General features: G+C 37.5%; 1 protein-coding gene across 1 annotated transcript; it reads left to right on the top strand.

Annotated features, from left to right (window-relative positions):
* Window positions 1-832: 832 nt before the first annotated feature.
* On the top strand, window positions 833-9,013 carry LOC123865616. Its single transcript, XM_045906771.1, has 7 exons — window positions 833-1,137; window positions 4,187-4,309; window positions 4,647-4,750; window positions 5,010-5,121; window positions 7,339-7,492; window positions 7,797-7,850; window positions 8,188-9,013. Exons 2-7 carry the CDS (start codon window positions 4,190-4,192, stop codon window positions 8,787-8,789), a joined length of 1,146 nt encoding a protein of 381 aa, XP_045762727.1. The 5' UTR covers window positions 833-1,137; window positions 4,187-4,189; the 3' UTR covers window positions 8,790-9,013.
* Window positions 9,014-14,191: the final 5,178 nt, after the last annotated feature.

Here is a 14,191-nt window from a genome sequence, read left to right as displayed (position 1 = left end):
CTAACAAGAACTAGCGACTTATTCATCTCATATCAACACGCTATACATAAGATGAACAAACCACACAATGGAATTCGGAAAGGCATAGGGCATACGAAAGGTTTAAAATAGTGATGAAACCTTACAAACACTAGGGAAGGGTCGGATGGATCTGGGTAAGGACAGGGAAAATTGGAAGACGTTGGTCTTTATTCGAAAACGCGTTGAACATGATTTGAGCAATCTTTGAACACATTTTGATCGAGTTGAACTAGAGTTGAACTCAGCAACAAACATTACCTACTTCATTCAAATAAAATTCAACAATAAATACATAATTCAGGATTGCTTAGTTCAAAGCCTTTGCGAAATGGAGTTTCAGCTTTGGACTCGGAATTTCGGCATTTCTAGATTGGTCTGAAAGTTAGACAGCTATGAGAGTATCCTTAAGTTTACAAAAGGCGATAATAATCTACAGATTTATTTACTGTCTACTCGATGATGCCCGGTACCGGTTTTAAATCTCTCTGGGAACTCTTTGATTTTCCGGGATAATAAGCATCCTATGTTATTGTCCGTCTCCGGGATGCAAGCTACATAGAGAGCTACTATATATAGATGATGCCCGCTACTTCGTCCATGTAAATTAAGGTTTTTAAGAATCCCTTGGGAATTCTTTGATTTTCTGTTCCCGGCCTAAGCTGGTGGAATTCGGTTTTAAATGGCTAGGCTGTAAAAAGCCTAGACAGACAGACCGACACACTATATTATTAGTATGGAAGTAGCTTATAGTATAGCGTAGTTCTTGTACTTTGGGGCATGATAGATCTATTTTCTCTTAGATAAGAGTTTGGTTTAGTTTATCGATGCCTAGTCCCTTTTCTAAGTATCCTTTTTCAGGTTTCGCAGGCAGGTAACTGCGTGGGGCGCAACTCGGTAACCACGCTTGCGCAGTACAGTCGCGTAAGTATTTGTTTAGAACAAGCACTGCTCGTATTTTCTACAATCTCCTAACAAACTCATACACAAATAACCAGTTTATTTAACAAACTTATACTTAGAGTTATATGTCAGGATTTGAAGAAACCTTACAGCTTGTTATCCAGTGTTAAAAATATCGATTGATAAGTGAAAGTGAATCGAATAGTTTTGTTTTCGGTAAGTGTACTTGCCACTTTAGAGATCGCTTAGAGATCGTTGGTTATTTACTTAAATGTACCTAATTAATTAAACTTTTCAAGGTAAACTAGATTTCATTATTCATTAGTCCCTGTAAAATACTAGCTTTTATAAATTTTAGCTAAACGTAGGGTTCAAAATTATATTATTGGTGTTTCAAAATTATATTAATGGCCTTATGATTTCACTGTCATAATTATTATTACGTACAGTGAATCTGTAAGAATAGTTGCCCAAGTAAATATTATTTTGTAAGCATTGTAAGCATAAATAAAGTAATGTTTTATAGAATTGTCGTTTATATTTTCATTTCAGATTCTATTTAAAACCTATGGAACCTAAATTGTAATTACTTACTTACTTAAGTACAGTATAAGTAGGTACAAAAAAGCACAAAAATTCAACTTGTATAGTTATTAGCATTGCCTATTATAATACCTAACCTTTTCAGCAAAATACGAATTTAAATTACGAAAAATATAATTAATAATATTAATAATCACATTTTTCTAAGCTTCTCAGAGCTTTTGAGGATGGGCAATTTATTTATTCAGGGCTTTGTTCGATCGCAACTGCATTGCAGATTCTACATAGCCTATCTACGATTTCAGACTCGGGTGTTTTAACTATACCTACTATGAATCAAAATCTACTTAATAAGTGACTCTGACCTTCGCGGTATAATTTGGAAGATGGTGAAAATGTTTGAATCGATAGCAACGGTTCTCTACTCTTCAATTTATAATTTTATTATAGATCCAATTTTATTTATTAGTATAGACTAGCTGATGCCCGCAGCTTCGCCCGCGTGGATTGGTCAGATCCCCTGCAGCATCAGGATTGAGGAGTTGGAATCCAAATTTTTTATGAAACAATGTCACAAAGTTCCTCTATCGATTAAAAAAGAAATGACGCAAATCGGTTCAGAAATCTCGGAGATTTCGGTGTACATAGGTAGAAAAACACAACTCCCTTCTTGAAAGTCGGTTAAAAAAGTAGCCTATGTTACACCCTGGTCAATCCTCTACTTGTATTTGAAAATCCCGTTAAAATCGGTTCAGCCGTTCCGAAGATTAGCCTTTTCAAACAGACAGACAGACAGACAGACAGACAAAAATTTTAAAAACGTGTGATTCAGTTATGGTATCGTTCAAATAACCATATGACCTTAATATGTGGTAGTTATTTCGAAATTACAGACAGACACTTCAATTTTATTTATTAGTATAGATATAGATACAATCACTTTAAAAAAAACTAAAATATCTCTGGCCACTTACACATATTAGGAGGTAGCTCGATAATATACTTAGGTACTAAAAAACTTGTAAGTAATAGGATTAGGTATTTTTTGACCACCTACTGTTTCAATTTTTTGGTTGGTTGACTTCAACAATTTTCAATAAAAAAAAGCCTGGAAATATAGTGCGTTAGTGGTATATTACTTAAAGTAGTATTTAGTAGGTAGAGCAAAGGGTTGGATTACGAGTAGAAACGGTGAACCAATCGCGAGGTACCTACCTATAGGTGCTAACTTAACTAAGAATGAGAAGCCTATGTTGTAGATCTAAAGAAATGAATCAAAAAAAATATTTAGTTCAACCAACGCAGTTCTCGAGTCTCGACGAACTCTCGAGGTAATATAATACTTACCTAGGTAGGTTAATACATTATTAAATTAGTCTATAAAAAAAAGATAACATTGATTAAACTATAAAGTCCCCTCAATCCCTAATTTTCAAATCTCCTCAAATCTAGTCTAGACATAGCTAAATTAAGTAATAATAATAATTGATTTGGCATAAATAGCCATCAAGCGTGAACGGTAGGACCGGCATGCGTACTGGCCGATTTTCATGAATAACTACCCACCTGAACCTATAACGTAGATTAGATTGCATTTATTTCATACTGTTTTGGTGCTAATTGCTCAGAAAATAGAGTTTATAATAGGAATGGAAAAAATGAGCAGTCGTCACTTGAGTTGCACATTGTAATTAGGCAAGCTGTTCTAGAATGCAGTTTCTATAAATGTAGTGGCTCAGGCACTTTGATAAATATATGCGAATTACTACATATAAGAATTAGTATTTAGTACCTACTTAGTAGGTAGTGCCTATTTCACTAGAAGTTAGCACTAACTTGGATGGGTTTCATTGACATGCTAAAACACAGTAGGTAGCACCCACCGATGTGCCTGTTACGTCTCACGAGACACGACGGCTTATCAAAAGCCGTCATGTTATCCGCACATCAACTAAGTAACATGTACCTATGCTGTGAGCATCTGCTACGACTGTCCCAGTACTTAGTGAGAGCGCTTACCCATTCCAATTTCCATTGTAGTACCTAATATAGGCATCTACTTGGACATACTCCAACGGTGGCGCCATTGGAGCACCTGCAGATGCGAAGAGCAGAGTTGTTAGTGTGGACACAGTGGATGCGATAGTAGAATTTAGCTAATTTCTTGCCTCGTTGGTTTTAAGTACCTAGCTAATTTGACAATAACGCACAATGATGGATCGGCACGGCGACAATCTTTATTAACCGACTTCAAAAAAGGAGGAGGTTCTCAATTTTATTCGGCGGAATCTTTTTTTTTAAATACAGATACAATTTAACCCTTGACTGCAATCTCATCTGATGGTGACTAAGTGATGATGCAGTCTAAGATGATAGCGGCCTAACCTGGCTAATCTCACGCCGCTGCCACTTCTAAAGTTGGGGCTAATATTTAGTCAAAAGAAATAAAGATAAAACAAGTGTAAATTAAAAATTTATAACACCCCTGACAAGTGAAGGTTACAGTAACTAGAAAAGAGCTGATAACTTTTAAACGGCTGAATCGATTTTCTTGGATGATAGCTAAGAACACTCTCGATCAAGCCACCTTTCAAACAAAAAAAACTAAATTAAAATCGGTTCAATAGTTTAGGAGCTACGATGCCACAGACAGATACACACGTCAAACTTATAACACCCCTCTTTTTGGGTCGGGGGTTAAAAACAATTTCTGTGGTTGCAGAGGATGCAGCCAACGTTGCCGGCGATCTGGTCGGAGATCGAGCGCTACCGGCGCCGGCGCGGCCGCGTCACGCTCGCCGAGCTCAGCGAGATCACAGCGCGCGCGCATCAGTTGCACCTGCAGGTCACTATCTTCGTCCGCGTGGATTTAGTTTTATTAAAATCCCGTAGAAACTTTTTTGCTTTTCCGGGATAAAAAGTTGCCTATGTCAATTTCCGGGACGCAAACTACCTCTGTTCCAAACATATATATCGGATAAACGGATGAGCCTTTAAGAATCCCGCGGGACCTTTTTGATTTTCCGGGATAAAAAGCAGCCTATGTCCGTCCCCGGGATGTAAACTAACTGTATCATTAAAATCTGTTCAGCGGTTGAGCCGTGAAAACGTAGCAGACAGACAGACAAACACATTTTCGCATTTATAATATTAGTATGGATAGTATGGATGACTGTTTTCAGGAGCTGCGTCGGTTGCGAGAACTTCACGCCAGACTGGACTGGCCGCGAGTACACCGTCCAGAGATCCTGCTCTACACGCCCAATCAGCTTAGACAACTCATCAGGTATACTTACTAGCTTTTATACTTACCGCCTGGCTTCGCTCGGGTATACCGTATATCAAACCTTTGATAAATTATATTATAATCAGTACAGTAGTTGCTGAGTTTATCAAAATTACAAACAAATAAATCTTTTCTCTTTATGATATTACCTACTTATAATGTTTATAAATTGGCTAGGTACGGTCGGCGTCAGAATTCGAGTAGCAATTCTGCAAACCTATTGCATCAAAAACCTTTTTATTGTTATCAATCATTTCAGATTGGGCAATGTAGCAGATGATACGGCTTCGGCTGCGCAGCCCACCTCATCCACCGTCTGGAGACCTGGCCCACTCGGAGCGCCCTGGCATTTACCGGATAACGATTTCTCGGTAAGTAATTATTGGAAACATACCTATTTTTTAATACCTAGGCATTATGAACCCGAACCTCTGTCCGTTCGACCGTCCGTCCGTCCGTCTATCTGTCACTGGGTTGTATCTCGTGAATCATAATAGGTAGAGAGTCGAAATTTTCGCAGAATATGTACAGGTATTATATAATAACAAGTAATAAGAATTTCAAAACAATCGCCATGGAAATTAAATTACTTAATTAAAAAGTGTTGGTTCTTTCGTACGGTGGTACGTAACCCTTTGTGTGCGAATCCGACTCGCATTTAGATTCCCATAGATTTCTTAAGACACTCAACAGCATTTACGAGACTGAACTAGATAATCTGCTAGATAGATAATGATAATCATGTTTATTTTGCAGTGGTTAAATCAGAATATGTAGTACTAGTAGGTAGGTACAATCAACGGCGGATCCAGGGGGGGGGTCATGGGGGTCATGACCCCCCCCCTGAGCTGGTTCCAGGACTTAGGTGGACCACTAATTGAACATAATGATTTTATTTATATATTTTGTCACCATACAGATTTTATGTAACTACATATCTTCAATATTTAATTAATTTTTATATAATACTAGCTGATGCCCGCGACTTCGTTCGCGTGGATGTAGTTTTTAAAAATCCCGTGGGAACTCTTTGATTTTCCGGGATAAAAAGTAGCCTATGTGCTAATCCAGAGTATAATCTATCTCCATTCTAAATTTCAGCCCAATCCGTCCAGTAGTTTTTGCGTGAAGGAGTAACAAACATACACACACACACACACACACACACACACACACACATACAAACTTTCGCCTTTATAATATTAGTGTGATAATAACTTTGTATGATGGCAAACGTTTGGGAACGAACGCATCGAAAATTTGAATTTTACCGCGCCACACTTGCGCGCGCTTGTCGACTACTTAGTATGTAACGTCTAGCTAGACCTAACCTCAATCGGAACGACTAAACTTCAACATAATATCATAACATAGTTAGTTCTAAGTTAAAAAACTAAAACTTTCTACGTATACCTAATGTGTTTATGAGAGTACCATGTAACTATACCGTAATAAATAAAATAAGTATTCTTAAAAATTGTTGCTGCAAATTCATTAATTACAAGAAATGGTAAGTAATCATTTTCTCATTATTCCAGTGCGTGTGTTTTAACTGAAATGTTATTATTGTTAACATGACCGTAGCCAAAAGAAATTATTTTTCAAAATGCATAATATACTAGTTAGTTCTCGAATTTACAAGTTTTTTGTAAATCTATCAATAAATTTGCGCTCGCTTCGCTCGCGCTTTTATATTATGTTAGTTGATTACCGGAACTTCATTCAAACCCCGTGGAAACTCAGTTTTTTTGGGATAAAATACCTAGGTATACAATGCAAGGTATCACTGAATAGTACCAAATTTTACCTAAAAAGATAAGCCCTGAAAAGTACTTTCGCTAATATTATTTCATAAATACAATTAATAAAAATTTCGCGCTCGCTTCGCTCGCGCTTTTATTCTATTTGTTGTTTTTGTAGTAGTTACCCGAAGCTTCGTGCGCATAAGATTACATTTTTGAATATCCCTAGAAAATGTTTATTTTTCATGAGAAAAGTAGAGTGAGGTGCTTTAAAACATAACATATTTTATGGCTGAGCTCGTTCATCTCTCGCTTTTTTATCTGTAACAGAAAAATTACGCTCGCTGCGCTCGCGCTCATGTTTCTTGTTGCATTCTATCTTGTTCAAATCTTCAATCAATCTTGGTCAAATTGAAAGGTAAAATTCCACTAAGCAACTAGGTATTCACCCCGTCAAGTCGAGTAGAAGATTTTTTCTCCGGATAACCCCCCAAACCCCAACAAATCCCATAGGTAGATATGTAGGTACCTACTCACTGAAAGAGTGCTGCGTGACTTATGTACCTACCTACTTTTTACTTGTATCTATTGTTATCAAAATTAAATTATAAGTTCTTGATGACTATGTGACCCCCTCCTGGCGCCAAAGCTGGATCCGCCCTTGGGTACAATATTTAGACCCGAACACAACCTGCTGCCGCAGACAGTGTGTAAAAATAATCACTTTAAATTAATTTAAATTACCAAAATCAATTTAAGGAAAAAACACTGAAACATGAACATTGAAAAAAAAACCGGAGGATCTCTATTTTTTCAAGTTACGGTTTCTTCTGGCAATCGTTTCAGACTGAGACAGGAAAAACAAGTACGACGACAGCGGACGGGGAGTGGTCAGTGTGGAAGTCTGCACGAGGTTGGGGCGCGGGTGCTCTGCTACTGATCGCGGCGCTGCTGCTGGTACGCGCAACGGATCGCTGCTTTACGCGGAATTACGCAAGATGTATGTACATAATTATTTATTAATAACGAGCCGTCCCGGCTTCGCATGGGTAGCTACTTACGTACGGGTACGGGTACGGGTAGCGGGTAAATACGGGTATTACAATTTTTGTAGGGATCTCTAATTTTTTTGAAAATAAAATATAGCATATGTTACTCAAGAATAATGCAGCTTTCTACTGGTGAAAGAATATTCAATATCGGTTCAGTAGTTCCAGAGATTACCCTCTACAAACAAACTTATGAACTTTACCAAAAGCACTTTTGAGAGCATTTACGTTATAACTACTACTGGTTATTTTCAGCACGTCGAAGACGATCTGAGGAATGGCCAACACCTAACGTACTCGCTACTAGTAGTAAGCATACTAAATATTTACCTATTTATTTTTAAACCCCGACCCCAAAAGAGGGGTGTTATAAGTTTGGCGTGTGTATCTGTCTGTGGCATCGTAGATCCTAAACTAATGAACCGATTTTAATTTAGTTTTTTTTTGTTTGAAAGGTGGCTTGATCGAGAGTGTTCTTAGCTATAATCCAAAAAAATCGGTTCAGCCGTATGAAAGTTATCAGCTCTTTTCTAGTTACTGTAACCTTCACTTGTCGGGGGTGTTATAATTTTTTTAATTTACACTTATTAAACTTAGAACTTGATCGCATAGTACACACATCTTCATAACTGTATACTTTTTGCAGATCGTCTCCCACACAACGGCGAGCTGGAAACATCGCAAAACGAGTTCGACGCCTATCCCTCCGAATCCAGCGACTCAAGTAACGATCTCATCTTCAATGCCGATCTGCCTCCGCCATACTCAGAATGCGCCAGCGATGCCAACAAACATAACAATCGAGAAGAACCGCCACCGCCTTACTCCGAATGCTACGTTGCTTTTTCAAATCCTAAAAACGGAACTCCATCCGTACGCTTTTACAACAGTCAACGACAAAATATATTCGTCGAGGACATGGCGACCTCGACTCGCTACATCAATGTTCAAACGTCTACTGAAGAACTCACTGAAATCGCACATTCGAGCAATGGATTTAATCATATCGATACTGGACAAATTCTCCACAACCCGATTGGCGATAGAATACACAGAATACCTTACTTTGAAAATGCTACTGAGAGAGATGATGAATCCGAAGATTGTAATGGTCGTTGCATTATGGATTCTCTTGAATGCATTAATGTTGGTCCCGCTCCGTTAGCCACAGAGGAGCTATCCATAGATACTCAAGATGATGTGACGATAGAAATCGATAACTGCAACCAAGATGCGATAAGTTGCTAAAATTTAAGGTTTTGCTACGATTGAGAATTTGCTTAAAATTATCCTGAAGACTTCAGTAGGTAAGTATATAATTACCTACCTACGTAAAGAGAAATATCATAATAGTTATAAAGATAACGATTATCAAAAAGTTTTGATTGTATTAATGGTGGTCCTAACTCTTGCTGCAGCAGAAAAAACGTGTGCATTTGAAAAATATAGTGACGGAAACAGCAGTAAATATTATGCTATAAAAATTAAATTAAAAATTTAAAAAACCCCCGACACATAAACCTCTAAAAAGTAAAAAAATAATAGGTAAATATGTATGGGCCCTTTAAGAATAGTATAAATAGTAAAGTTTTTATCCAAGCGCTCGTTGCGCCAGGGGACCGCTACCTATGATAAACTATGAAAGTCATCTATTGTAGAAAGAATAGTCTTTAGCGGTCCCCCGACGCAACGAACGCTTGGATAAAAACTTTACTATTTATACTATTCTTAAGTGGCCCATACATATTTACCTATTATTTTTTACTTTTTAGAGGTTTATGTGTCGGGGGTTTTTTAAATTTTTAATTTAATTTTTATTTCACGCTTTTTAAACTTTATTCATAAATTACCGTTTATTTGTGCCATTCTAAAACCCAATTTCTATAATAATATAAATCCAATAAGGCAGCTAATATCTCTTCAAAAGTAACATCAACGTTATGTTAATTATACGTTCCATGAAATATTTTTGACCGAACATCACTAAATCAAGAATTATCTGAATGACTCACATAGTTTAACACGACCAAAACGAAATATCTGTTTCTAACATGTCGTTGCTTTAAAAATGTACCCATTTTACGTAGTCGTATAATAGTTCGCTTTTCAAGATATACCTACGATTAAATTGAAATCGACTTTCACCCGATGAAATAAGGAATAAAGTGGCTTGTATTTCATTTTGTTTGTTATTGCATGTCAAATTTTTATTTGACATAACTTTCAAAAACCGGTCAAGTGCGAGTCTGCCTCACACATGAAGAGTTCCGTACAAGTTTTTTTTTATGTAATGACAATTCAGTTGTCGGATTTTTCTCTTTACTTGGGCCACAGGAGTAGAGTGCTTGGGCTATAAGATATTGCTACCTGCCTTTCATGATTCTACGTAAACGGGAAGTACCCAATTTATAAGTTTTGATTCTCTTGAAAGATGACACACAGACAGACAACGAAGTGGTGAAGGAAAACACCGTCAGGAAACCTGCATGCTTGAGAGTTGGCCATAATGCTCCCTCAAAGGTGCGTGAGGTGTGCCAATACGTGCTTGGCCAGTGTGGTAGCTTCTCATTCTGAGAGGAGACTTGTGCTCAGTAGTGAGCCGGCGATGGGTTGATCCTGATGATGATGAATTTTAAACGTATTTTGTCAAAGTAAATAAGCTGATGACGTATGGAGCAGAAACGTGGACACTGACAGTTGGCCTCGTCCACAAACTAAAAGTCGCTCAGCGCGCTATGGAGCGAGCTATGTTGGGTATTACTCTCAGGGATAAAATCCGGAACGAGGAAATTCGCAGGAGAACAAAAGCGACCGACATAGCTCAAAGGATTAGCAAGCTGAAGTGGCAATGGGCAGGCCATGTCTGTCGCAGAACCGACGGCCGTTGGGGCAGACGTGTTCTGGAGTGGAGACCGCGTACCGGTAAGCGCAGTGTGGGACGACCTCCAGCCCGCTGGATCGATGACCTGCAGAAGGTGGTGGGGAGCGGGTGGATGAGGAAGGCGGAGGACCGTGTTTGGTGGCGCGCTCTTGGAAAGGCCTATGTCCAGCAGTGGACGCTTACAGGCTGATGGATGGATGGATGGATGAAATAAGCTGAGTTCAAGCAGATAAAATAAAAAGAAGGTGCGCCTAATGCATCATCCAAACCTGCGCGACAAAGCGACTACGATGCGGGAACCTCAGCCGCGCGGAGGGTCATCGCCTCCTACGATATTTAATGGTGCCATGCACACCTACGCGACTACAACAGTCGAGGCTACATCTTTTTTTTTCTACAGATACCTACTGAACCCTAAAAATAGTTTGACTATGGTTTGGGTTTGGGTTGATTGTTCGTGGCCTTTGGTTGACTGTTGGATATTATAATTGAATTGATGTTTTCTCGTTTAACTGTGATTATAATATTTTATAAATTAGAAACTCCGCGCCTACGATCCAAAGTATCGGAGTTTTCCAAAACATTATTTTCAAATAAATAATTATGTATCTAGGCAACGTCCATCTTGACAACTAGACATTTGCCAATTGACATAATATTATGAACCTCTGTTACAATAGTGAAAGATCCCAGGGCCACCAGCCGTCACGTATTTTCTGACGAACGAAATGTGGACGATTGAGTAGTGTTACTATGTACTAAGAACGCATGCCTACAGACCTGCTAGCTTGCTTAGACGGCCAATTTTCAGGTATCAGGTAATCAAGGTACATAAAAACATTACTTACCTCACGTAAATTCTCCAATTTTTTTAATTTTTAGCAGATTTTTTTAAATATTAATAATTAATTGACATAAGTAAACTATAAGAGAGTGAGAGAGAAGTCAATATATCCTAATACATGTCTTACTCAGTCTCATGCGCGTAGATAATGATGCCCTCGCGCTCAAACCCACAGAGGCATTAAAATTGAATTTAGGGGATGATTGGCCCTCTGGATCGGTCTGTCTTCTTGTAAAAGGTTTTAAAATAGTTGTCTGGTGGACATATATAAAAATGGAGCATCAGAATTTACGTGCAGTTAAGTAATTACTTATTTTGGGAGCTTTAAAGCGTCTGCAAAGCAATACGGCCGACGCGGGAAGTGTCTGGGAGTATTGGCGACATATTTTTAAGGATATTCCCTAAAATATACGTAAAAATCAGTTTGGAGAATTTACGTGAGGTAAGTAATGTTTTTATGTACATTGATTATCAGATACCTGAAAATTGGCCGTCTACGCAAGCTAGCACGTAGGCTAGGCATGCTTTCTTAGTACTTACTAACACTACTCAATCGTACATATTTCCTGTGTCAGAAAATACGTAACCTCTGGTGGTCCTGGGATAAAAGTAATAAGAAAACCAGAAAAGAGCTGATAACTTCCAAACGGCTGAACCAATTTTTTTGGATTATAGCTAAGAACACTCTCGATCAAGCCACCTTTCAAACAAAAAAAACTAAATTAAAATCGGTTCATTCGTTTAGGCGCTACGAGGCCACAGACAGATACACAGATACACAGATACACAGATACACAGATACACACGTCAAACTTATAACACCCCTCTTTTTGGGTCGGGGGTTAAAAACTGTATATATAGACATATAATATGTAAGTAGATAATCACCAATTAAGTAATTTGCGCTGTGTATTATGTACCTAAAAGCTTATTTAAATAATTTTTAAGATTGATTCTTATGATGATTGTAATACCTATCTAATTCTGTATAATATTTAAATACAGACGTGTTTTTAAGAGGTACTCAAGTAAATAAGAGTAATAATAATAATTGATATCTTACCTTATATACTCCTTTGATTTGAAGTTTTAAATAATAATTCAATAGAAACTTTAATGTAATGTAAATATGAAATTTGATGTTTGTACTTATACTTACCTAACTTAAAATGGTATGATGACCTAGTAATGGGTATTGGGTACCTACCTAATATTATCACAGTTTTACGATCATATTTTAGCATTAGATAGGTACTTTGCTGAGAAAGTAACGACTGAACAGTGGAAAAATTGTAGAAACGTTTTTTTGTTGAATTGAACAAAAAGTATAACAGCTGTTAAGACTCCATTCACATTCGCGCAATATTTTTTTTTATTGGGAATACGTTTTATGTGGGTTATATTATAATGGGTTTCTATGTAAACTTGTAGAAATTCAATTCGATTCGCTGCCAATGTGAATATTTAGCGGAGGTCCACACTGCCAAACACCGTGGTGTAAATTGTTTGAAGCCCACGTTTGCTTGCGCGTATTTTTTTCCCGTGGCTGCATACAATTTCCCTAAATGCGGGCTTACTTGTACCCTACCTAAGGGTTATTGATTTCTAGATACTTAAGTAATTTAATGTCGCGCGACCCCAGAAATATATTAATAATATGTATATGTATTAAGTTATGCGTTAGGTACTAGTTACTACAGAGTAGGTACGATCATTGAACGAAAGTTGTTTTAATTATTTCGAGAGGTACGTATAATACTTACTACAGTTCCCGGGATCACAGGTTTTGTAAAAAATAAATTAAGAATTTGGTGGGTTTATCAATTTACATCATCTTTGCTCTACCTTTAGGTATCTACCTATTCACCTATTCTGATCACATGCTGGTCAGTCATGTACTTTTCAGTACCTAGGTATGCTCAAATTTATTTTTTTGTTGCTCGATTAAATATAAGTACCTACTAACTACGACCCATTGTGTAGTTGTAATGTAAAGAGGTTGTGTAGGCAAAATGAATAAATATTTACTTAAAATCTAATTTTGTAGATTTTCATGTTTAAAATTAACTACTTATTTAATACACCTAGGTTGGTAGAAAGTGAACACATGTTTACCTAATGCCTGAAACTGAAAACCCTTAAAAATAAAAATAAATACTTTTACAATTTGATCTCTTATTTACTTACATTACCTCGTAGTGCTGGCTGCAATACCTATAGGTATTAGGTATCATGGTTATATTATCCTTTGGGAATTGTACGTTAGTAGGTTCATAATAATTCAATGGGTAAGTAATTCATATACTTATATATCAGCTATTTCCTCAGTCATAATATTTTGAGAGACTAAGGTAAGTAGGTACGTAATCTCATTGGTTGAAAGTCTTGAAACCCATCAGCCAATAATATTCTCTCTTAAATAGGTACGTCTGCACGACCATATTCAGTTTAGGAGTAACTTGGTAAGACGTAATACTTAGCTGTTAGCCTCAAAACAGATGAGCCGTTCGTGGGTAGGCAGAGTACGGCTCTTACTGGTAGGTAAGTACGACGAGTAAATAGCTTGGTAGGCAATGCAGTGGTCTCTTTCTTTGAAACAAACTGCCATACCTCATAGCAAAGTGGTTGCAAACAGAGGGTCTGCCTCTGTCTAGGACGAACCTATGGGCGTCGCCCAAGAGAGGCACCGATATACCTAAGTATGTTTTTGTAAGATCTCTGAGCTTCCCAATATAATATTTAATTAAAGTGGCCGCCGAAGCGGTTTCAGTAAATAAAAACCGGCCAAGTGCGAGTCAGACTCGCGCAGCGGGGTTCCGTATTCGGGTATTTTTTTTTCGACATTTTGCACGATAAATCAAAAACTTTTATGCGTAAAAATAAATAAAAATCTGTTTTAGAATCTACAGGTAAATCCCTTTCATA

Source organism: Maniola jurtina, chromosome 5 (genome assembly GCF_905333055.1).
Source record: "Maniola jurtina chromosome 5, ilManJurt1.1, whole genome shotgun sequence".
Lineage (NCBI taxonomy): Eukaryota > Metazoa > Arthropoda > Insecta > Lepidoptera > Nymphalidae > Maniola > Maniola jurtina.
The sequence above is the reverse complement of the archived record's forward strand: the minus strand, read 5'-3'. Positions and strand labels throughout refer to the sequence as shown.

What these genes read in the sequence shown, in the direction of transcription:
- LOC123865616 (XM_045906771.1), top strand. Translation starts at nt 4,190, where the DNA reads ATGCAGCCAACGTTGCCGGCGATCTGGTCGGAGATCGAGCGCTACCGG. An exon ending in CAGCTTAGACAACTCATCAG is followed by an intron (nt 4,751 to 5,009) that starts GTATACTTACTA and finishes CAATCATTTCAG; the next exon opens with ATTGGGCAATGTAGCAGATG. An exon ending in TACCGGATAACGATTTCTCG is followed by an intron (nt 5,122 to 7,338) that starts GTAAGTAATTAT and finishes CAATCGTTTCAG; the next exon opens with ACTGAGACAGGAAAAACAAG.